Consider the following 25,573-nt stretch of genomic DNA (forward strand, 5'->3'; position numbering starts at 1 on the left):
GGAGGATTGTGTATCAGGGCCTCTTTTATATTAAATAAATATCCACAGATTAAGATAATATTCTCCCAGTTGTATATTCAGAGCGTAGTAGCTGTCATTTGAATCCTCTGCGTTGCCAGTCCCGCTATCTGGAGCAACAAACAAGGCTCCAAAATGCAGATAAAGCTGTTAGAGCTCCTACTTGATCAGTTGCAGCTCAAATTTGATGCTATTTTCTACAAACACCCCTCAGTTAATTCACACAAAACACTCCTTACCTTGATTTTATTCCATGATCACACAGATGGCCCTCTGTCTTTTTCTTTTTCACCTCAGGTAACCGCACAGACGAAGGTTCAGATGTAGATTCAGAGCCTGACTTGCCCCTGAAGAGGAAGCAGAGACGCAGTCGCACCACCTTCACCGCTGAGCAGCTGGAGGAGCTGGAGAAGGCTTTTGAAAGGACACATTACCCAGACATCTACACCAGAGAGGAGCTGGCTCAGAGGACAAAACTCACAGAGGCCAGAGTGCAGGTTAGACATACCAGTGACAGTACCAGTGAGACCAGGCATTGTGTCTGGTACCTAGCTATGAAACGTTTTTTGAAACATTGGTCCCTGAGATTTCTGCTTCCACCCCAATACAAATGGAAGAATTAGCATGTAAAAAAAATTGACATCATCAATGTTACTCTGGATAACCAAAAGAACACACTGTAAACTCTTTTTATGGACTTTTGGGGACTATTTCTTTGGTAGAAAGTTCCACTGAAAACGTTCATGTGTTGGTCATCCTAAATAACATAGACATTAGGTTTGGAAAGATAGATTGCTAATGACTAACCTGAGATGTAATTTGATTCATCGTCATTGTGTTGGGGAAGACATCTCAGAGACCTGGACAAATACGATCTAAGCAATTTGCATGACTGGAGGTAAATGAGAAAATGTTTTTTTTTTTCATATTTGGGTGATACAGCACTGTAAACATGTGTAATTGGACTTAAGCTATGTCAACTGTAAAAACGCCACCTGCTAATGTGCTGTAGTCGCTCAGTGGTGAGACTCATGAAGAAAAAGAGCTGCACACCTGGTGCAGGCCTCGCAGGGATCTGTGCTGCCTGAACAACAAATACCATAATTCCCCTAAACACACGGCAAAAGCATCAAGTTTGATCCTGAAAATGTAATATTGCCCTTCTTTTACCCAAAGCAATGGTTTACTCATTTGTCAGGAGGATGTTGCCATTTTTACCATATTATGCTGTGCATGTAAGGGAGTTCGCTGCAAATCATTAGCCAAGATGTTTGAGAGAAATGCTTCCCATCTTCACACCTCAGACCCAGGAGCATGTCTGTCTGACAGCCAGGGTGCCCTGCAGTTGCATGTAAGATTGAAGGAAGATATGTACAGTAGAGTTATAGCAGCAGCTGTTCTTCCAAAGATGGAGAAATGGAGAAAAAAAGAGGAGAGGAGAGAAAGGGAATGCATTCCTGATGGATTTCTCATTTCGGCCTTTGGCCAGGATCTCATCCCATCACTTTCAAGCTCGCCGCTGCTTGTAAAACCCTCCACATATCACAAAGGGTTCCTCATCCTCTCCAGGGACCCTATGCCCCGACAACAACATTAATCAATCGGCCGCTAGTAAAAAAAAAAAAAAAAAAAGGACCGGGGCACCCCTCTCCTCTTACCACAGTCATTCACACTCCCTCTGAACCCCCCAAACTCCTCACCGCATGCTAACTGTTCATCACACTACAAACATGCAGTTGGGGTAACTAATTCCACACATGTCTTTGTCCATCTTGAAACCCCCCAACATGCAAGGATGTTCTATATGTCTGAGTGTTTAATGCCTCACTCAAGGGAGGAGAAATTTATTTCATGGGTGTATCTCAAGGCAATATATTAGTTTTAGTTTAAGAGGTAAATGTGGACAAGAGAACTGAAATCATCAATAATATTTATTGAAAATCTGATCATTAATATCTAGAAAGTGAATTCAATTTTGCATTTTGTAGATTGAGTTCCAACAATCCTAATACCGTTTTTAACAGACACTTAATTGTACAAACCACATAGGAGAATCCATGTACCAATGCATTAATCTCGTGCAATTTAAAGTCATCATGGAGGACAGTAACACCTCAGGTTTGAAAACAAAATTCTCGATCATTTATTCTTGTATTAGCACCTGTGTATTTCTGGAGCTTGACAAAAATATCTAAGCAAGAAAGCGAGAAAAAGAAAGAAGACAGAGTGACTGCTGTTTGCTGTTAGATAATAAACTTAAATGATGTCATGTGAAAACCTGAGGAATTTAAGACATGGCTATAATTTGTTAATGCTGTTTGCCTCATAATCTAATTCTTAAAGGCTTTGAAAGTCTCAAAAGGTCAACTTAAACCTAATTTTCTGAAGTTATGAAGAAATGGGCTCTGGTAGCCAAAATAAATAGCGGCTAAAGTTACGCTCCAGTTTGGTGAAGTTAGATATGAGTCTATAACTGTAACATAAGTCTGATTGTTTTGTCATATCATTTCCCAAATGCATCTCAAAGGAATCATTGACTACTGGAAATACCACACACTTTAGATATAGATCATAAAGATAAACTAAATATTTAAAAAAGAATTTTGTTTAAATGTGTTTTTGAAGGCTTGTGCATGTGGGTGCATCTCAGCGTTCTGAAAATGTCCACCAGCTGGGCTTTCACATTGGTGCCCAAAAGGCCTATCACAGGGCAGGAGAGAGAAGACCCTTTGGCCTGAGAGCAAAGCTTCTCCAGCACAGCTGCAATGACGCATCTTCCAGATGTCGTTCACAGACAAATTGGTGTTTGGGGCTGAAAGGTGTTTGGGGTGTCAGTGCTCCCAGAGACTCATATTATTTTAACTTGAATTTGTGTCCACGGTCATGGTTCATCGTTACCCATTTGTCATTAAACCCGGTGATAATGTGGGGAGCAGTTTGTTCAGGTTGGATTCAGAGGTAAACGTGAGGCACAAACATGGCTGCACTGGCACTTAACCGCCACAGCCTGAAGCCTGTGTTGTAAATTAAAATTAGTAGATTCTTGTGGAAGTGATGAGTGTTTGGCTTAGCGCTGACTCACAACCTAAACTCATAAACAGAGCTAACTCCCTTGTGTCTGCCCTCGCCTGCCATTGTAAGACCCTTTAACCATCCATCTTCACAGCCCGCTGCCCCTTTTAGCAGTGCTACCAGCGCTCCTTCACCACCATGAGCACTGCAATGGTTTTATCACCCCAACTGACAAATTGTGGGATATGATCCGTATCTCTCAGCAATTAGTTCCAGGCTGTCTCAGTGGGAGGGGATACTGCCAAGTCTACCTTCAGTATGTGCTCTGCTGATGCAGTGTGCGCTGCCACTTTCCATCTGATAACCACTCAGTTTTAACAGGAGCAGGCAGCAGAGCCATTCCATGAGCTATTAGAGAAGAGGGCATCCTTAAAGTCTGTTCCCTTTGCAGAGTGGATCAGGTGGGGGTAGCACTGAGGGGAGGGGGAGCAGGCAATAGGCTGCAGGCCGCTGTAAATCAGCGCACACATATGAAGCAAATTACATTCTCCTCTATTTAGACTGAAGTTTTAAAGAGAGTGACTCCTAAGTCTCGGCTAAGGCTCATCATCTCAGCATGCTGCCTCCAGATCACTTTACTGAATCTGTCACATAGATCCTCTTTCATTACCAATAAACATTCTGCATGTAGCTATTATACTTAGTGGAATCTAATAAGGTATAAGCATTGCTTTTTACAAAGCGTGCAAATCAATTTTGGTAAAAAGTTTCTCTCTTTATCTGGGGCTTGTGCTGGCCTTTTGATGTGCAATGGAATGAGCACAGGGAAAAGACCAATATGGAGACTGTGTACTGGTTTTCATAGCATATGTGACAGACCAGTACAGGCAAATTCAAATTCATGCTGACACTTTTAAACATGTTTTCAACACAGCTAATAAAACTATAATCCCATAGGGAGGTATCAGGAGGTACTACACAGTTCCCTGGTTGTTGTAATATCAGTCGAGTACCAGCGGCAAGAGAGAAAATCACAATGGAGCTGAGTGGTGACAACCAAACCCAACAGGCAACTGTATTCCCGCCAGTATGGGTTTATGTTTCATAAAGGAATAAATAGGATTTGTGTAGATTGTAAGGGAGAAATTGTTGCAATGCATCAGTGTGAATGTTCTAACAGTTTCTTATTATTAGAATTTAAATGACTTTGGTACAGTGCTTCTGTACTCCTGATACTTATCAAGCTAATCCCACTCTCCTCTCAAATTCACACTCCTAGCTACTTTAATTAGCATAGTGCCAGTCTGGAAGGCAAGCAGGGAGAGAATCAGAGAGAGAGGGGAAAGAACAGGGGAAGGAGAGAGGAGGAGGGGGTATTGCGTGGTATGAGACAGAAGAGGATTTGTATGTTGATGCTGGTTGCATCACCCCTCTGTGTTTTTGTGGATATGAAGTCAGCAGCACATTTTGTTTTGTCATTATCTTGGCTCTTGGTATTCATCTACCGAATGTTGCAAATTGGCTCCTGAAAGGCATCACACATTCAGCGCTTGTCTTTGACAAAATAATTCATGGAGGATTGTATGAACGGGGAATTCGGAAATATGAGTGATCCTATTTAAGAGAAACAACAGAGAGAGATTTTTACTGCAGTGCAGTGTCACAATGTTTGTGATTGCGTGTTATCACTGATCAGCGATGAGAAAATGCAAAATGCCACTTGATCGCTCGGAATCGATTCTGTCGGCTGAGAGTAAAGGGAAGATTAAAGGCAAATTAGCAAAGCATGCAAACTGGGGACATAAGGTGTGAAGGTTTCTTATTATACCATTGCAGGCTGGAGGTTTGTAACTAGACCATCTTCTAGTTGTGCTCTACAACAACCCTCACCCTCCTTCAACTATGTCTTCCTCCAAGCCTTCCTCTTTTGTTTCACAAGCAGGGCTAAGCTTGACTTCTATAAGATGGGTTACTTCTCTTTCATCCTCCGCTGCCTTCCTAAACTTTCCCTATAACCATTCAGAGATGCAGTGTAGACGTATCCAAGTGCACTGGATGCAGGGAAACCTTTTAGTCCGTGAAAAAGAAACAGAAGTGAGCCACATGATTTCGGCGGCACACATGTAGGTAGGTAGGGGAGACATGGAGGAGCACGGCAGCTCTCTGTATGGCAGAGAATTAAAACGGATTGGGGAGAGCAGAGGAGAATCTGTGGTCCAAGGTGACTTTGTGATCAGGTTCCAGAGTGCAGCCTCAAATCCTCAGCTTCAGGCTGTGTGTTACTTTGTGTGAGAGCGAATGTGTGTACGTAATGTATGCATGCGTGTGATAGCGTATGGGCACTGGTGCGCATGTGTATCACCACTTGTGTACATGTTTATCCTGGTCTGTGCTAAGAGCCTGACAATTGTCCACTCAGTCAGTGGGGCATGTTAAAGTGAACACACTGCACCTGGATTTTGTGCATAATACCTCAATAGAACTGCAGTCTGCTTGGGTAAGTTTGTGTGTAGTAACATTGAAGCAAATCTGTAGAATACTGTAATTTTCCAATAAATAATGAGGATACCCTTTACTAATGTTCCTCTATGTGCGTTTTTTTGGCAGCTGAAGGGATTGTGATGCTGCAACCCTATCCCCTTGAAATATATTGTTTATAGTCTACTAATTTGCAAATACACATTTTTAAAGAAACATAATGCAACTAAAGCGGGAGTCAACTTTTTTATGGTTATGTTGAGCTGCTCATAGCACTTCAACAATCAACAGCAACTTGATGTATGAGGCACAAAGTCTAACTAAAACCAAAATCTTGGTGCGGTAGAGAAACAAATTTAACCAATTTAGTAATACAGTATATAAATATACTTTCAAGGAGACGGGGTCGGATCAGGAAGGAAACACCCTGACATAATGACAGCCAATGAGTGACACATTCCTGTATAACGACAATGTAATTTTCCAAACAAATTTAAATTCCATGAAGGTGTAAACACAGAAAAAGCTCAGTATTTAGGATGGATTTTAGTAGCAAACTAAATGCATTTCAAACTAATTATAGGAACCTGGGAACCTACTTGTTCGAGAAATTATTTTTGTAAAGGAAATGTCTAACTTTGTGGTGGCTGCAAATAAATATATGTATGCACTGAAAACATTAGTAAAGTTAGGAGTGGGAGAAAGAACTGAAAATGTGACACTGACAAAGGGAAAGTGGTCAAAGCAAAAAGCAGACTTCAACGTTTAAGTGTTTTGTGTCTGCCATGATGGAACACCTCCTTCATAAGCTTGGATGACAATGGGGGAAGGAAGTTAAAGTGAACTTAAAAGAGGGATGGGGTGAGTGGATGAGGTCGGAGGTGAAGTGGCACTGTGGGGTGGGGTGACGGGGAGTGTGTGGAAGAAAGGGGTGTGTCCCTCGTGCCCCTCGTGCTCCCCTCCCCTGAGCCAGGCAGCTGTTTGTCTGGCGCAGTAGGAGCTTAGTTCAGACCTTGGACCACGCTCCACTACATCCCAATAGCAGAAATTTCACTGGAGCCACTCACCACATTTGTTTTGGAATAGCTGATTGAGGGATTCAAACAGGGTCTTTAGAGGCAACCAGGCTTGAGATAAGGATTTCCTGTTGGTTTTCCAGTTGTGTGTTTGCCCGACACAGTCATGGCCTGTTGCATTCCATTTTCTCCCTAGTGTGCACTCAAGACTAAACCAAGCTATAGGCACACAAAAAAATCACCTGGTCTTTGCAGAGTTAGTGGCTGTGTGGGAAAAGAACCACAATCAAATTAAGATCTTCATTGGGCTGAGATCCCTTGTAGGCCCATACGAGTTTATATGTATGTTTGTGTGTACAAAAAAGAGGCAGCCCCCGAAAAGCAGTGAGTATGTCGCTGTCTAAGTCCCCTTGAAAGTGTCCCTCTTTAAGACCTGTTTAAAAGGGACGCCCCCTCTTTGTGTCCAGTGTTCTCTGTGGCGTATGGAGGGGCTTTTGTCCCCCTCTTTCATGTGCTCTCACAATAGCCCAGGCCGTTTGAAACACAACAGTAGATGAACTGCGCTGACAGTGTATTAAACTCTGATGAATTGCCTGTGCGAGGCATAGATCAATGTCCTTCAACCCTTAGCACACAGTGAAGCCCGGGCCTTGTCTTGGTTAAATGGAACAGGTTGCTAGCTCTTTTCAGAAGGGCCTGATTATATTCATGTTTTGTTGAAGCAGAAGCCTTTTTAAAATGTGTAAATCTTTGCGATTCAAAAGAGTCCTATTTTTTTCCCTTTTCATTCAGGGAATTGACATTGTGTGTCTGCGCTTTGGTCCTGTTCATTTTGTGAGCATTTTTGCTAGTTTCAACTCTGTGTCTTGAATCTATAGTTAAAAAAAGAAGCTTTAAAAACAACCACATTAAAACAACACAGCAGCATGTATGCCAGTTGATGTTTCTCTGCGTCTACAGAGAAGTGCTGGCCTCTCACAAAGCATCCAATAGCTACACAAACATACTTGAGGTGTGTGATGTGTAGGCTAGTGGCCTACTTCTGACCTTTAAATGACTTGGACCCTCTGAAGGGGGCTTAGGGCAGCCTGTTTACACAGATCACAGCTTCAGCCACTTAAGAACAACAGGGACGGACCACTGAGCCTCTATGGCAGCTCCCACAGGGACTCTCTAAACTACTACCACCAGCACCACCGCTCACACTAACTGGCAGATTAATCACAGGTGGCAGGAGCCGGCCCACTCTAATGAGAGTCTACAGCAGTCAAATGCTCACAGCACAAACATAAATGGAGTTAAAGTAAATGAAAAAAAAAAAAAAAAACTTGTAACCTGCAGGAGTTGAAACATTCAAAGCTGAAAATTAGTAAAAACTAAGAATTTGAACTGTGCTTTGATTTGAAGTTGTGTGTGTGTGTGCCTGTTCCTCTTCTCAGGTGTGGTTTAGCAACAGGCGAGCTCGGTGGCGTAAACAAGCTGGGGCCAATCAGCTAGCGGCCTTCAACCACTTGCTTCCTGGAGGATTTCCACCCACAGGGATGCCAACTTTACCCACATACCAGCTACCAGAGTCCAGCTACCCCGGCACCACACTATCACAAGGTAAGACCCGCACAAAACATTTCCATCTGAAAACATACAGAATGCTCTGTGCTTTGAGTTTAATCTAATTTTGGTAAATATTAGATTAGTCCGATTTATTTGCTGTATGCCATCTATATTTTATGTTCACATGAACAACATTATAAATGATATATGAACCATGTGCAGCATATAAGAACCACGTTGCAAGTACTTATGTTTACAATCACATCATTGTTACAGTGGAACAAAAACAAGCCTTCTTTTCTTGTTCATTACAAGTACAGGTCACATCTGTCCATTGTAGCATTTTTAATGCATAAAGGGGACATTTATCTATAGTTATGAATTTGCAAGGACACCTAATGTATGACTTAGTGAGCTTAAATTTAGAGGTTGCTGTTTGAGGATTGTTGTTTAGCGCCAACACAGACTTTTAAGTGCGTTTTCCCCCTTGATTCTGTCTTACTGTACCTGTTTATGTTGTTCTTGGTGTCAGAGGGCAGCAGTACATTGCACAGACCCCAACCCCTGCCTCCATCCTCCATGCACCAGGGAGGCCTGACCGCTGATGGCAGCTCTGCTTATTGTCTCTCGTCTAATCGCCACGGCTTCTCCAGCTACTCCGATACATTCATGAGCCCTTCAGCATCCAGCAACCACATGAACTCCGTCGGCAACGGACTCTCCCCACAGGTCAGTCCAGCAAGTTGTACCTCTGTATATCTTCCCAGTATATATAACGTTCCCACATATACTGTAGTGTTCACATTCATCAGTCTATCCCCCCCCCCCCCCTTCCTCCTCCTCTCACTGTTCAGAATATGTAATTGTATTTGACTGAAATTAAAATTCAGAAACAGCATGTTCAGCAAAATAACTGTCAGTGTGGGCTTTTATGTTTCGCCTTCCAAAGCCCTGGATTTATTTTAGCTACTCTAAATTGCTACATTTGTAAAACAATTGGATTAACATCAACAAATTAAAATTCATCTTGATAGTACCGCAAGTACTCAAGCTGCTCCAAACAGCGGTTTCGACTTTCCTGGGACATCTAAATCCTTGCGCAGCGCAGTGAGAACACATGCAGATGAAATAATTAGCTAAAGCTTATAAATGTAGACCCATAATCTTCTTCACGTAATTGTCTGCAGCTGGAAGACTCCACCGCTATGCAACGATTTTCTTCATCTCTTTACTGCTTGATTTCCAAGCAGCTCTATGTACAGAGAAACAGAGGCGATGAGCTCTCTGTCTGTGAGGTTTTCTAGTAGGTCTATCCTGCTGGCCACTTCACATACTCTTGTGCACTCCTGTCATGACAAAGAAGAACGTTACCCAGGCTACTTAGATTTCTGGGTTTCCTAATTGCAGTTTAAATCCCAAAAATATCTATTCTACGCATTCTCCTCTGTGCCATCTTAATGTGTTACACAGTATGTGCAGGTTTGTTTGCTCCCTCTTCTGAAAAGCGCTGGATTTCACATTAACCTCTTTGGACACCTTCATTAATGAGCATTAAAATGCGACTATATGGTAAGGGTTGAGCTTTAAGTAGCACTGAATGAAAAATGATTTGTATTGATGCAAATCGTGTGTACGGAGTGAATTATACACAATTACCCATCAATACTGGCCAGTCTTGCCCACCCTCGCCAACAAGATGTGGTTAACAGGCAGAAAATAAGATTGAAATGGTGTGTAAAGAGTTGAAAATGAATTTCAATGCTGCATTTGTCCACAATTACCCCGTCGTTCACACGTGTTTTATTGGGAGTTTTTTTTCTTCAAATATTTCTCAAAGCAGATTGGAAACATTCTTGGTATTACCCTCTTTCTTCAGAGAAGAAAGAATTAAGGATTTTGTGACAAAAAAGAGATTTTCTCTCCTGCTGGAGCGACGGAGGATAACATGGAGGCTCACAGCGTGTTTGATTGTTAATCGTGGCACAGGGGCTTTAACTGCTAATGCTCTCACTGCAAACCTGCAGAAAAACACCAGGAACATGGAGTCAGTTCATTAATGTCTCTCTCTAATACTGGCATGGGGTACACTGTCGCTTTCTCTCCCTCTCTTCACAGGCATTCAAGAATGTGTTGGGATATTAAACATTTCCTGTCATAGTGAGGATTAGGACAGAAGCCTTTGGGCTACTGTACAGCATGGATTTTCACTATTCAATTACTCTATCAAGTCGGTTTGATTAAAGTTTTTTTTTTAAACACCTGAAATGCATTTTATAATTTATTGTTTGTTAATTTATTATAATTTTACAACTTAAATTATGTTTCTCTTTCTTTTTTTTCAGAGGGGCATATGCATGTGGTGTAGATGTTTTGATGTGTCACACCATGTTTGCACTGCACAGAATTGAAATGTATTGAATGCATGCAGAATGCTGTGTGGCATTCCTATCAGTCTCTCAGCATGGAGATGAATGTTCCCACTGACAGCAGAATCAGAGTTCAGTCTGTGGTGCAGCGTCCTACTGGGCTGGGCAGCCACCATCTCTCTCTCTCTCTCTCTCTCTCTCTCTCTCTCTCTCTCTTCACTAACATGCAGCCATCCACACAAAACTCACACAATAAACACTAAGTTTACCTTTTCCAAGTCAGACCTTGTTTTGTCTTCGCATTTAAACAAATTTCGGCTAAAGGATGGCTAAAAAATACGTTTCTGCTTTATCGACGATTGTTCGACAGCTCCCAGTTTATTTTCCATGATTTACAGTTTTTACTGTCCTGTTTTCCCTTCCCTGTAATGGAAAAAGCAACACAAGGAGACTCTCTATCGAGATGGAAATGAGAATTTGATATTTTGAGTTACAGACAGCATCTGTTTGCAGGAGATATGCTTGTGCATTGGTATGTGTGCAAGCTATTTCTTCAAGTGTCTGGCATTGATGGCCTAGCGGTTGCTGTAAAGATTGACAAAAATTCTCTGATTCCCAGTAAATGGGCTGTGGTGGCGAGGTGCCAAGTCTGTAATGGAATCCTGCAGCATTCAGCAGTCCCGACAGGAGCTTGCGTCCATCCCAATCCCATAACCTATCCCGACAGCACACATTTTCCCATTACAGGCGGTGGAAAAGCTGTCTGCACTCAAACTGGTTGCTGTCATTGTGGGATATACAACATGTTTGGCTGGTTGAGGGAGGCAGTATATTAGGGGTGGTGAGAGTGAAGCTGTGCATGGCTGGGCAAAAGGTATGAAACCAGAAGTGTTTTGTGGTTGGTCTTGTTTCATTTAGCGGCACAGCAGGTGTTGCAAACAAGGAAAGGCAAGGGCACAGAGGACAGACATTCCAGTCTCTCTTTACCTGAAGATTTAAGCTCATGTCTGCCTTTTCATTGTGGCCCATTTTAAATAGGCCTTTGTCTCTGACCTCATATATGGCCATCATGCTTCAAATTTTAATTTTGTATACTCTGACTAGAAAACAACAAGAAAGGCAGCTTTCCTACAACTAAAGAGGGCATGCTTTAACAGCCAATGCAAATCATTTATTAAGAATATTGCATATTTACCTAATGTTTACTGTACAACCCTAACCCTACAAACAAACCCTGGTAATATGAAACTCTAAAGAGCCTTTTAGATAGGTTTCAAATTATTCTTTGAAGCACTGTTCATGGGCATTGCATTTTGTGGGGAGACATTTGGGCTGAATTCCTCATTATTGCATGACAGGGACACCTGCTGGGAGAGGAAAGAAAACAACTGCACTGACTGGAGAGCTGCAGCAATGCGAGAGGAGCTCAGTGGCAGAGCTTGGGTTTCACTACTCAGAGAAATCTCTAGAAATAATGACATGAGGAAATAGTAAGAAGAAAAAAAAAGCATTTCTATTGCATCGTAAAAGTGGGAAATGCTCTGCAGTGATGTTGTATGGTGTTCACAGGTTATTCAAATGATAGGGAGGTGTGATATGGAGAGTGGGAATTCAAAGCTATGACGGATAGAGATTTTATTTCTCTTTTGATGAAGGAAGTTTGCAAAATTTTTTGAGGAACTTTTTTCTGTTTTGCAGTTTTATGAAAGTGTTGTGTGTTTTGGAATGACAAGGATGTGTGTGTGTGTGTGTGTGTGTGTGTGTGTGTGTGTGTGTGTGTGTGTGTGTGTGTGTGTGTGTGTGTGTGTGTGTCTGAGGAGGACCTTTGGGCTGTGTGAGTGGGCCGGGCCTACACATACATACACACACTCACACACACACACGTACACGGGATCAGAGGCAGAGCGGCTCTCACCCCTGCCTCCCTTTGATCTGTGTCCCCAGGCCTGCCTGCCCGCGCGGCGCTGCACCGTACCACGCACACTGACACCATGCTCACCAGCGACTCCCCACAACTGTCTGAGAGAGATAAGCCAGGGGAGACTCCAAACTGTGCTGCTGCTCTTCCATTAGCTAGCGCAGACGCTTCTTTTAAAAACTGGATGAATTATTTTTAAGAAGCAAGCTCTGCCATTGCCAAAAATGGAGAGGGGAAAATGTACGGAACAATCTGGAGCTCTGGCTTCTTTCCGCCTCCCTCACTGACTTCTAACAAGACATTCTGCACCTGAATACCAATGAGAGGGGGAGATTCATGTAGTCCCCCACATTATTAAAACTTGGGCATTAAGCCTCTCACCGGGCACTGTGTCAGCTGGCAGGCTTCACTGACAACAAATCAAAGGGGATGAGCACATAGCCTGCATTCATAGCTCAGCCACTCGCAGAGCAAGAGGGGGAATACATACTGGTTAATTAGAACTCCCATTAAAACAAATACTGTTTCAATTTGGCAAGTATAAAAAAAGATGTAAGAGGCTTTCAGAAAAAAAGAGACCTGCTGTTGGCAGCTGCCAAGAAAATCCAGAGACTGTAAATCATATCCACTGGCTATACTGTTTCTGCACAGATTATTAGTGTTTGCTGTTGTTTTGCAACACTTTTGAACTCTGAGGAAATATTCTGTGCCTATGACACCAGAAATGTACCTCTGTGCACGTCATGGTCGTCGTCGTAGTTGTTGTGTTGCATTGGCTCTTCGTCTTCTTTATGATAATGTATCTTGGTTTGTTTCTGCAGCTTGCAGATACTTATATCTGCATGTACTGTAGTGTTTATAAAGTATGAAATAACTATTAGTATTGTTTCTTGTTATAAACTCAAAGCTTTATGACACTTTACAGAACCAAAGAGTGCCATTCATGGTGCATATCATGGGTGATAGCTGCAGCTTTACATGTAGGCCTCATTTGCTAGCCGCTGCATACCTGAGCCATTTGTTGCTCACTCCAGCTTTTAGGTCTCCCGAGCACCGAAGTAAAGCCATTTTCTTTTCCATTCCAAAATATTTTTGGTTGGAGCTTTACGTATTCATAATCTATTTTTCACCTACCAACCTTTCTTCCCTCTATTTGGCTTTATGTCATCCCATGATGCCTTGCCAGTAGTGCTTTGCTCTCTCTCTCTCTCTCTCTCTCTCTCTCTCTCTCTCTCTCTCTCTCTCGCTCTCTCTCTCTCTCTCCACCTTCCTCTTTTGCTCCAACTCTCTCCCCTGGAGAGGCAGCTCTTCTCCCCACGCCCAGATGAAAGGCTATGGCGGACAATAAAAATGCTATTTAAATGCAAGGGTGTTTGTGTGCGGGTGAGAGATATTTCCTGCTGAAAGTGAGCTGCTGCATCCTGATAAATAGTAAATATAAGGGAATGTGATTTACATTTATCTTGCAGAGGCAGCCAATATGAATTTCAGTAAATCCTAGAAGATGGGGATTTAAGCAGGAAAATGACTGAGACTGATTCACATGCTGTGTGTCCCACGCAGTTGAAATGCCTGTAAGGTGGAAAGTGGTACTGCTTTTATTAAAGTATAGGCACAGACATCGATCCTATCTAAAATACCTATTACACACATACATGCACTGTGTCACATGCTCATCTGCAGAGATTTCCAGCCTCATACATACACTATTTGAAGGTGATTTGTATTGAAATAATAATAGAAATAATAATCATATTAATATATAATTGCAATCTGTAATAGCAGGCCACAGGGCAGGTGAAGTGTCTGTGGGGCATACGCTGGGTGACCCATCTCCGGGGTCAAGGGTCAGGGTGAAGGAGGTTATGGGACGGCGGGGAAGAAGGAGGGCTGGTTCGCTGTGAACCTGTCCTGCTAGCCGGAGGTCTTGGGTTGTTGTCTAGCTGCATGTGGTTCCTTTTAGTTCCAGATGCCACTCTGACAGGTGCATAGCTGTGATTAATACTCTCTCTGACTTTTTCTCTCTCTCAAGTTTTCTCAAGTCTTTTTCTGCATGCCCCTCATTGGTTTCTTGGTCCCTGACTTCAATGTGGACTCTTTGCAAAGTTGATCTAACCGTTTTCTTAGCCTTTTTAAAAAAACAACAAAAAGGCTAGATATCTGAGTATCTATTGCCAGCATGCTTCATTGCACGTGTCTCTTTCTCTCTCCTCCTTTCTTCCTCCTGACAATAAGATGAGAATATGGGAGGTGGTTGGGTCCTCAGCTGGTTGTCTCATGCAGCAGCTCTCCCCTCTCAGTTTCCAGCTGAGAGCTATTTCACTATTTATTTACATGTAATTATGGCTATGAGGTGCAGATATTAACACTGTCAAGAACAATTTGACCTGACATTTTTCACTAGACCTGGCCCCTGCTGTTTTTAGCAAACAACCCCCACCCTCCTCCTCCTCCTCCTCCTCCTCCCCCTCCTCCTCTTTCTCCCCCCTTTTTCTCCTTCACTCCCTTGATCCGCCTCGCTTTTCCTTCTGGAGCTTCTCCCTCACACACACAAACCCTGCCTCGCTGAAACCACTCTCCTGGAATCAGAAAATCTGCCGTTTAATTTAGAAGAAGCGTTGGTGCAAGGTGCAGAGAGTACGTGTGTGTGTGTGTGTGTGTGTGTGTGTGTGTGTGTGTGTGTGTGTGTGTGTGTGTGTGTGCATGCTTTGAAGGGGGCCTCTCTTGTTCCCAGTGGCTGAATCCATCCCATAGTTACTCAAGCATATCACTAGCAGAGAATAGAGGATTGCTCCCCACACGTTCTCCAATTGCAGTCCAATAGACGGCATATTAACCTCTGGTTAGCGCTGGGCCGAGTTTATAGCTTATACTGTGGGATGTTTAGGAGGGAGGGGGACCTTTCTCCAGCTTGAGCAGCTGTGCTTTCTTGAACAGTAAAACTAGCATGAGCTAAAGTGGTCTGGACAGGATTTAGCTTAATGAAAATGTTCAAAGAGAGAGAAGAGGTATAAAAAAGCCTAAATATTCCTTTCCCACTTGTTTCAGCTTTCTTTGTATGCATGAACAGCTTCACAGGGAGAAGAGACACAGGCGCAGGATGGCTAACATGTTGTGAGGAGTGACAGCTTGTTCCAGTGCCCACTAATCGTCCTCAATCTGTGCCCAGATTCTGTCAGTGCCAATCAGCCAATTAATTGAACACAATTAGCACCCACCCCCCCCCAACCCCCCCCCCCATGTGCATCACATTCTTCAAAGGCCAATTTCTCTCCCTCCAGCATCAACTCCCCCACCACCCTTCCTCCCATTCTACTGCTCATTCTGCTTCTGTCTCTTCATCCTATGGCGCTGGTGGAAGACACTTTTCAGTTTTTATTAATGTGCCGCAGCCAATTAACGCAGTGGCATGCAGGCCAGAGCACGTCATCTGCTGCCTGCCACCATCCCGGCTGTCTGCTGCGGCCCCACGCCACCCCTCTCGCCACCTCCACCGTGACCAAAACGCTTTAATTCAATTTATGCAATCACTGTTATTTTTAAATAGTCATTTTGTCTGCTCAGATGAGGGGCCTTACTGCCCGCTGGGCCGGCCCTCTCATGTGAGGGATGGGGGAAGGGTGGGACGTTGTGAAAGCAGGAGTCAACTGACTTAGGGAGAGGAGGAGGAGGGGGGGTCCATGATATGTGTATATAGTTATTTATTTCTTCATGTTTGTTTCAGGTTATTAGATGTTTGATTTAGATTTTTGAAATCATAATTTGAAGCAATGCAAATTAAAGTTTTCAAGGATAATCTCTAGATTTCCTTTTCAAATATATGTAAGAGTCCAGATATAATATTTAGTTTTCAAAGTCAGACACTTTCCAGGCACTGAATCTGTATGACTCTTTGTTCACAGAATTAAAGAGTATATTCTCTTCCTGTAATCACACCCTCAGGACTGGCCTTCAAATATTGATCTCAAATTCAGTGTCATCACTGTGGATCTTTAATCACTCTTTGCTGAAGCGAGTATCAGCCAGGCAGATCTGCTAAGGTGCAAGATGCTATTCTGCACCACTCAGATAACTTACAGTCATTTGGAGTGCTCATTTTTCCCTGTCTGCCCCAGTGACCTCTGCCTAACTTAAAGGTACATCTTGGGGGCATTTTGATTTGGGCAGAACAGGGTGCTATCGGTGACAGAGGAACTAATCCAGTCTTGCGCAGATTAGAGTATTTGTGGAGTGGGGTGTGTTGGCGCTGGCGCCGGGAATGGAACAGAAGGGGCTCCTATCAGCTCTCCAGGCAGGCTAGCCCTCAGGCCAGCACAGTCCTACAGGAGTCTTTGTACTTCCCAAAGCCTCCACTTTCCTCTCACTCACCCTATATCACTTTCTCTTCCCTCTTCTGCCCCCCTCGCCCTCTTTCTATAGGCTATCATATTTTCATTCTCCATTTCCTCTCTTTAAATGTGTGAATTTATGTTGTTTTAGTCCAAAATAAGAGTTCATGTGTCCACTTATTATCGTCAGGTGCTTGAACAAGAACAAACAGTTGTTACATAAATGTTCTGGGTCACAGATTTAAGGCACATTGATACCATACCGCTAACTATGAAAAGACATAAATGCTGCACATTTAAATGTTGCATAAGATATTAGAACTAAATTGTTTAAAAAGTTATTTTTTGCTGGCTTTCCCCCCCCTTCTTTCTGGTTTCATTTTTTTTCTCGTATCACTCACAGTGTTTTTCTCAGCTCTGTCTCTGTCACATTGTTTTATTCTGGAAAGAAATCCAACAAAGAACATCTCGTCAAACATTCACGCAGACAAAAAAAAAATGTAATTTAACTGTTGAAGAAATTAGGGAGGTATGAAAGGGCCTCTATTTGTGTTTCAAGTGCGCTATTTATTTATCTGAAAGGATGCACATTGTATCAATTTACACTCCCCCATTCACTTCGCCACAGGCTGGAGGGCTCAGAAGTTGAGAGAATTAATTACTTTTTTATTATTATTTATAAAGTAATCTATCTGTAGAGAGGGAGCGGAAAAAGGAGAAGGAATGGGTGAGGGGAGGGGGTGAGAGAGGCAGGGAACGCCCTGGAGCATTGTCCTTTAAACTAGGTCCTGGCTCACATTATCTCCCAAACCAGCACTCACACAACGTCAAACAACAAACGAACTCTGGGCTGCTGAAGACGCTGTTTGCAAGGAAAGAGAGGGAGGTGGGAGAGAAGAGAGGGAGGGAGGGAGGGAGAGAGGGAGGGAGAGAAGCAGTGAGGAAGTCTTCTCTGCAAGAGTGTAAAGAGCATGTTAGGAAAAATTATGTAGTTGTTAAGATTTTTTTCTCAGCTCTGAAATTTTACACCAATTCAAACTCCACAAGTCTTGTTTAATGCACCTGTGTTTATACTGAGAGGTGTAATATAGCACTTGAGTGACATCCTGGCGCATCAGACCCCCATTCAGTGAAACTCCATCAAATATTACATCGACAATAACCTTGTCAATCCAGAAACCACATTTCATTAATGTCTATCAAGCTGTGCATGTTAAATATATAAATCTACATAAATCTCTCTCTGACAGTAAATTCACTGGCTAGGATTTTGCCAGCAGGAATGCTAGACTTTCTGCCAAAATGTAATATCTATAAAGTTTTGTTTTACATAGCATGTAGCAACAGAAATATGTGAAGGTATCAGTCTGCAAATGGTTTTTATGAGCTTATGTGACTAAGTATCATTTAACCCCTGTTAAATGTGAAGTGAGAGAACTTTATGGGGACATCAAAGTAGCAAAGCCATGCAATTAAAGTTGACCTATGGAAAACCTAAAATACTGGAGATGTGGGTGGAGTAAGACAACTTTGCTGAGAGGCTGAAGTGACTCCAACACAGTCCAACCTGGCACTTGAAAGATAAATCCACCTATATCTGTACCTTCATCAGATTGAGAGGACAATGTTGAAACAGCATTGCTATTTGTTATAGTGGTGTGAACACAAAATGTAACTGACACACAGTTAATGAGAACCTGACAACTCCATGAAGAGTTTACCTTCTCCCCTCTCAACTCAAATCATTAAGACAGAATCCTCTTTCAAGGAAGGACGACTGAAGGATAGCGACGTCCTCACAGATGACAAAACTTGTTAGACTCTAAAGTGGCTGACCCATCCTAATTCGCAAAACTGCCACAATGTCAATGATAAGAAGCCATTTTCTTTAGAAGAACTTTTATGAGCATGAATAATATTCGGGCCAGTTGTTGGCTATTCTATTTCATAAGGAAGCGATGTAATCAAGCTTTAATTAATCAATGACTAAAATGGACTCATACCCTGCAGCTGTCTCTCTCAGGACACTGTAGTAGCTCTCCCCTTCACTCTCAACCATCACAAACCATCGGGACACATACACAGCTCATCCTCCTCAGAGTGTGCAGCTCGGCTCCATATGGGAGGAAGCATCACATGTGTCCAGCATTGAGAGGGCCATGAATCTCCCACTTATGGATACATGTCACATGCTTTGTCCGCAGATGTGGAGGGGACGGGGCGTGGGGGTTTCCATACTGATAGAATTAACATGTGGAAATAACTAACCAGCCTTTATGTGTATGATGTGCTTCAAGTGCTTCATATTTCCTCTGAGGCCTTTTCTGTAGATGTGATTAATTTGCAGAATATGGTTAATTTTCCCTCTGTGGGATATTCCTGTCTTAATGCATAATTTGTGAACTGTTTGGCTTGCCCCTGCATTGCCTCTATGTTTGCAGCGTATGTTTGTGTGCATGTATGTGTCCGTTCATGTGTGCATGCATGCAAACATATGTCTGCGTGTGTATCCCCCCTGTGTAACCACCTCCATGATGGGCTAATTGGTTTAGCAGCCAAGGGGCCAAAGGCCAGTGCAGCATAGCAAAACTCAACATGAACCTGATGTTAAAGGGAAGGCTTTCCTGCTATAGGAGGGAAGCATGTGTGGGACAATTCCTTTTTTACCACCCCCTCCCACACACACACACTCCACTTTGCTTTTTCACTTAAAGAAACTCACAGCATAAGAAAACTAAATTCTTCACAGTGTTCTGGGCCACTGTGCTTCAGACTGGGGTAGCACTAGAGGTAATCTCTTCCATTTTAACATATTTTGAGACCTTCTCCTGACGAATGTCACATGCTATTACATTAATCTAAAATATTGAATTGGAAGCTTTTATGCACTATGAATAATATACACACTGTGATATTCAGGCGAGCCTCAACCTGCAAGTATCAGCAGGCCGCTCAGTAACATTTGTGGATCCTACTTTGTGTGGGGATCTGAGGGGATCATTTACCAGTTCCAACTCCATTACTATTCATGAGATGGGTAGGCTAGGGGCGAGGGATTAGGGACTCCCTTGGTGCTTGTTGTGCTGTAGGCTCGGGCTCAGGCCTCAGGCTCCGGGACAGGGGCTGTCTGGCACGGATGGTGGGTCTATGATCACCCTGGGACCCTTCTGTCCCACAGCAGAACACTTAATGGCAGCGCCAGCTAATGAAACAGTCTCTCTTGTTCCTTTTCTCCTTTTTTTAACCTCATCACCTTCTTTGTATCATTCTCTCTGCTCTTTAAAAAAAAAAAGATGGGGAAGTTTTTCCATTTTCCCTATTTCAAAGTTTAAATGGTGTATTTCTATTGGCATCTTTACCGTGAAGTGCTAGGATGGCACTATATTTGCAGAAAAAAATGTACTTTCCCCTTAACTCTGTCAATGCTTTGATCCTCAATTTTCCAAATTTCTAACATCCTCCGTTTCCCCTTCACCCCCAGGTGATGAGTATCCTGAGTAACCCCAGCGCCGTACCCTCCCAGCCCCAGCACGACTTTTCTATTTCCCCCCTGCACAGCAGCCTGGACAGCTCCAACCCCATCTCAGCCAGCTGCAGCCAGCGCTCTGACACCATCAAGGACAGCCTGGCTTCCTCCCAGTCATACTGCCCCCCCACCTACAGCGCCACCAGCTACAGTGTGGACCCCGTCACTGCAGGCTACCAGTATAGCCAGTACGGACAGAGTGAGTAAACCCTGAATTAACATTTATACACTGTAAGTCTGTGTTTAACTTGAGTTGTTGTGCTTTTGTCTAATTATGTGTCCAAACGAGTCACTCCTTTATATCCTCCTCTAAAGTTGACTACATTTAAAAAGCCTATGAAGTGATGTCCAACTCCCAGGCAAGAAAGCCTGCTGACCTTTGCACCCTGGTTGGTGGAGGCAGACACATGCTCTTGATAAAGACCCCCCCTCACACCACCACCAACACCACCACCATCCTCCTAGAGAGCTGCCTTAGTCACAGCCCACTCCACTTGGATGGGAAAGAGGAGAGGGCCACTTCAAAGAACGGCACACCCTCAGGGGCCACAGTGTCCTCTTGCCCACCTCTCTCCCTTTTTCTCTCTTCTCCATCATACACACACACATACACACACCCTCAGGACAGGAAAGAGTTTGCTTTATTAGATCAGCATAATTGACTGATGCTGTCACAGCCATTCATAAGAGGTAAAAAGAAGCACACTTCCCAAACAAGCCAGCCAGCGCCAGCTAGCCGACATTTGTTTGTATTTATATGCATCTTCTAGTAGTGATCTGCTGTATTGAATGCACGTGAGTGCATGCCAATCCGTCACGTTTTGTGTGTGCGTACCAGTGTTTTGTCAGCAAGCAAGAAAGTGACGGATGTGGCAGTGCGGATGTGAGCTGATGTGAGGTTAATTAAGATGGTGATTGAGCACAGTAGATGGGTAATGAATGGAGGAGAGAGGAGAGAGCTGCTGTCTGAGGATGAAAATGATCGGCCATGTGGAGTGTGGAGGGCATGAAATCAGAGATGCCAAGTGTAATGAAGACTGGCACACAGAACACACACGGGGACCCGTCTGAGTGACAGCACGGAGACTTTACCAGGATGCACATGCTCTGTGCCAGCAGCCTGCCAACCTCAGACAAGGGACAGGGGAGGGGTTTTTATCGTTCACTCTCTCTCTCTCTCTCTCTGTGAATTGTTTTCCTTTGAATCACTCGCTTCTGCCACAACTTATTTCAGCCTTAATCAGAGGAATGAAATGAGAGTGAATAGGACGTATGTCTCAGGAATCTACCACCTGTCTGACGTGTGTTTTTTTCTGTCTTTTTGTTTCTGTGCAGCTGCTGTGGACTACCTGGCCAAGAACGTGAGCTTGTCTACCCAGAGGAGGATGAAACTTGGAGACCACTCGGCCGTGCTGGGACTGCTGCAGGTGGAGACGGGACAAGCCTACTAAACCCCCTCCCAGGACGCACCCAGCACCACTCTCCTCCGCCCTCTGCCACCTTCCTCCATGCTCCATCAAGTCTGGACTCTAGCTCGCCCCTCTGCTGGTCGCTCTGATGCCCGGCCATTACATCAGCACACAGACACGCAGCCTCGCTGTGTAACAGAGAAAGTGACGCTTGAGAGTACGACAAGGCAATTTGGGGAATGGAACTAAACGTTTCACGCCATTGTCAACCACCAGGCGGCTCTGTACCCTCTCTTCTCAACCTTTGGGCTTCTCTGCCTGTTCCTTGTACTCCTTCCCCAGCCCCAAACCCTGTTTTGTTTAGCTCAGAAGGCCAGACAGGACCCCAGAACACCCAAGGATGGCCGTCTTGGCCCGGGTTCCTGTTTGTCTTGGCTGCAGTCCAGCACACATTTAGAGCCATCAACAACATGTACTTTGACCTTGCCGTTCATAGTAGTTAACAAAGCCAATATCATTTGAACGACTCTTATTCTTGTTCCTTTTTGATATTGTTAAGATTATTGTTGCTGTTATATGATTATGGTTAATGTGATTTATGTTGTTCTTTGATTCCATTCGTATCTCTTTTCTCTGTTAGATGTTGGTGTGTAAAACACAGTGTGGATGACTGAGACGATTTGGGAGTGTGTGTCTGTTGCGTGTGCATGTTTTGCGTGTCGGCACAGTCACACATAGAGAGGATGATTGTTTTCCAAGCTGCTGTTCCTCTGCCTGTTCCCTGAGCTCTAATGTTCGTGAGCGATTTGACCTTCCCACTTTCATATTCATCTTGACATTCCTAAAGAACTTGGCCACTCTGTGGGAAGTCTGGCTGGATGGATTCTGCAGGGAATTAAAGCAGCGTTTTGGTGGCCAATAGCTTTCCCCTTCTAACCTCCATCCCATCCTTAGCCGCGGTCCATGGGGAGGGGGGCATTGTTTGCAAAAACAGGATTGGGCAAATTAATGTATTTTGTTTAGAAATATGGACCTTGCCAAGGAGGGCTAACTCAATCCCCCCCACCCCCTTTACTCCTCCCAAATCCCATCTGCCAGGAAACCCTATGTGACTTTAACAGTGTAAAGCAGATTAAATCACACAAAATTAATGTCAAAGCTAATTCACAGTGACCCTTCCCATTACTAGCCAGTATTTCTGTTTTCATAGAGTAAAAAACTCATTGTGTAAATGCACCTTCAACTGGTTTCCACTCTCAGACTAAACAAGCATTCCTTCGAAACATTCCACCGGCTCCATAAGCATTCCAACGCTTTCTGTTATGAGATTAAAAAGTACACAAGCTGTGCCATTCACATGCACTTTGGAAAATCATATAATCCAGTCAGTTGTGAAAGGGCACAGGTAACACCACTGATTGGCCCCCCTCACTGGTTTGGACTCTAACCAGTGACTCTAATCCTCCGCTTTGACGGACTCACTGAAATGTACAAAAAGAAGGAAAAAAATAAAGAATAGTGGATATGAAACATTTGTGTAGCACTCATAGTTGACACGATCCAAGACCAGCTGATCCCTTGAGATGTGTGTGTGATATCCACGATGATGAATTTTTCACTTTATCTCAAGGAAGGATTTGGTCCTCAGTCGCCTTTAAAAAACAGAAAACTGTACAGTAGCTGGAGCAGATTGTGTATTGTTTGTTTATAAAGAGTATGTTTTATACTAAAACAAAACAATGTTGAGTGGTAGGTAAGCAAGGAATCTGTGGAAGTAAATGTTTGATTTGAGTATCCTTAACTGGCTTATTTTTCTGTTGATTATGTTTTAATAGTATTTAATTGGTTGACCTGTTTTGACCAAAAGTTGTGTTTCTGTTTTTGGGCCCAGGTAAGATTGAATTTGTATAAATCAGTAAAATAATAATAATTTCCATTAAAAATGTTCCAATTAAAAGTTGTATAAAAGAGGATCAAACTGGGCTTAATGGAAAATGAATGCTTGGTGACACACATAGACTCCCTGGACCACAGGGCCACTGTATATTTGAAAGGTGGCTTGATGAAACATCTTCATGTGTCAGAGCATTCTGATCTCACAGACTGATTATTAGTGCAGACCAGACTCGACTGGACCATGGACCTAATACACCTGAACCCTGAGACTTCAGTGCAGGACTTTACCAACGGTTCAGGATGGTGATGAAGCTGGTGAACACAGCCTCTCTGCTCTGGGAAACTGAATGGAGTCATGTTTGATTTGTGGACCAATATGACTTCAGGAGAAGAAGTTAAAGTAACACTGATTCCGCACTGAATCACAGCAGTTCTCCCTGCTCCGCTTAGACGCCTCACTTATGTGTATATTTTAAAAAGGAAGAACTTTAGAATTGTCTTTAGTGTATCAAACCCATTTCTAACACTTGCGTCAAACATTTGGATATTTAAAGCATACAACTCCTTATGCCCCCTCCCATCTGTTTGAACCTTGTTTAGTTGCTTTCTGACATCTGTGCTTTGCTTTACTCCTTTTTCTGTTCCGCATGTGTGTATATTATCATGGTATAATTTATTCTGCTGTATGAAGTATTAGAGTAGTGGGAAACGTGTACTGGTATTTACTACCTTCAGCCTGTTGGTGTGTTTACTGTAACACTGGCGTAACTGTTATCAATTAAAGATCCAAAACTGATTCTGCCATTCGTCTTTTTATTGTGTGTTGATTATTATTTTTTAAACATATTCTATTTTAGATTTCAGATTGTTTTACCACGTGTTAGTGTGTGAAGTAGTGTGATTCGTCAACTGATCCATTACAGAAAAATGAATCTGCAACTACAGTATATCTATAATTAGCTGACTGCTTAAGTCATTCTTCAAACAAAAATAACAGAAATGATCTGCTTTCAGCTTCTCAAATGTGTACATTTGCTGCTTTTTATTGTTGGATATCATTGTGATTTAGAATATATTTGAGTGTTGGACTGTTGTTCGGACAAAAATTGCAGAGCGAAGACATAACCCGGGGCTCTGATAAGTATTTTTCAGTATTTTCTGACAATTATTAGAGTAAAAATTTAATGGTTTATCAAAAACAAAAAGCCAGCAGATTATTCAATAATGAATGAACGTTGGTTGCAGCCCTAGTGTAAAGTTTATGAGTGCACCATGTGCACTTACACATGTATACATAAGCATATGCACACAGCCTGTGCATGTGTGTGTGTGTGTGTGTGTGTGTGCGTGCGTGCGTGCGTGTGTGTGTGTGTGTGTGTGTGTGTGTGTGTGTGTGTGTGTGTGTGTGTGTGTGTGTGTGTTAAAGTACATTAGTGGAACGAGCGGCCACCAGCAGACTGTTCCAGTGCTGGTGATGTGATTAGGGAGTGATGAGAGCTCAGACGTCCCAGACTCAGAAACACAGACTGAGAGCGTGTCTGGTTGCAGCTGTAGGAAGTCATTCATTGTGCCCACTGACCAGCAGCGCTCTCCTCTCCCGCCGCTGACCAAGGAATGTTGTGTGCAAATCTCTGTGGTATGGTGTGAATGCAGAAGAACTAACCGGTGTGGTCTGGAAGCATCCGCTGTGTTTTATATTACACGTCAGTTGAACTCATTCAGTTTTTGCCATCAGCACTGCCAGAGGTATGTGAAACACGCCTTAGGTATGTTCATTCAGTCCTGATTGATTTGAAACACACTTCAAACATGTTACATATGTCTGCTGTCACTGCAGCGATAAAATGTTTATACATTATGTTGTGTAAATTAGTAATGAAATATTAGTAATAATATTCAATACTTTACTGTTCATTTGCAATTAAATGAAACTAATTAAAGGCATCACTAATCACAAGTATTAACATCATTAACATCAAATTGTATTAGGAGATAAATTTGATGCTAAATAAAGTAAGGACTCATCTGAATAAACTTCTATTTAGACTGTGTTAT

The 25,573-nt window shown here is 43.0% G+C and overlaps 1 protein-coding gene across 3 annotated transcripts in view; it reads left to right on the forward strand.

Moving 5' to 3' along the window:
- The window catches only part of pax7a (paired box 7a), a 44,988-nt gene extending 20,702 nt beyond the window's left edge, over nucleotides 1-24,286 (forward strand). For 2 of the 3 annotated variants that reach the window (XM_078248816.1, XM_078248817.1), the window contains exons 5-9: nucleotides 316-515; nucleotides 7,964-8,129; nucleotides 8,608-8,804; nucleotides 20,169-20,412; nucleotides 21,549-24,286. In XM_078248816.1, coding sequence (XP_078104942.1) covers nucleotides 316-515; nucleotides 7,964-8,129; nucleotides 8,608-8,804; nucleotides 20,169-20,412; nucleotides 21,549-21,664 — 923 coding nt within the window. In that variant the 3' untranslated portion in view covers nucleotides 21,665-24,286. The remainder of the gene's footprint in view (nucleotides 1-315; nucleotides 516-7,963; nucleotides 8,130-8,607; nucleotides 8,805-20,168; nucleotides 20,413-21,548) is intronic. The other variant, XM_078248818.1, reaches the window with a different exon arrangement.
- Nucleotides 24,287-25,573: the final 1,287 nt, after the last annotated feature.

Source organism: Sander vitreus, chromosome 4 (assembly GCF_031162955.1).
Source record: "Sander vitreus isolate 19-12246 chromosome 4, sanVit1, whole genome shotgun sequence".
Taxonomy (NCBI): Eukaryota; Metazoa; Chordata; class Actinopteri; order Perciformes; family Percidae; genus Sander; species Sander vitreus.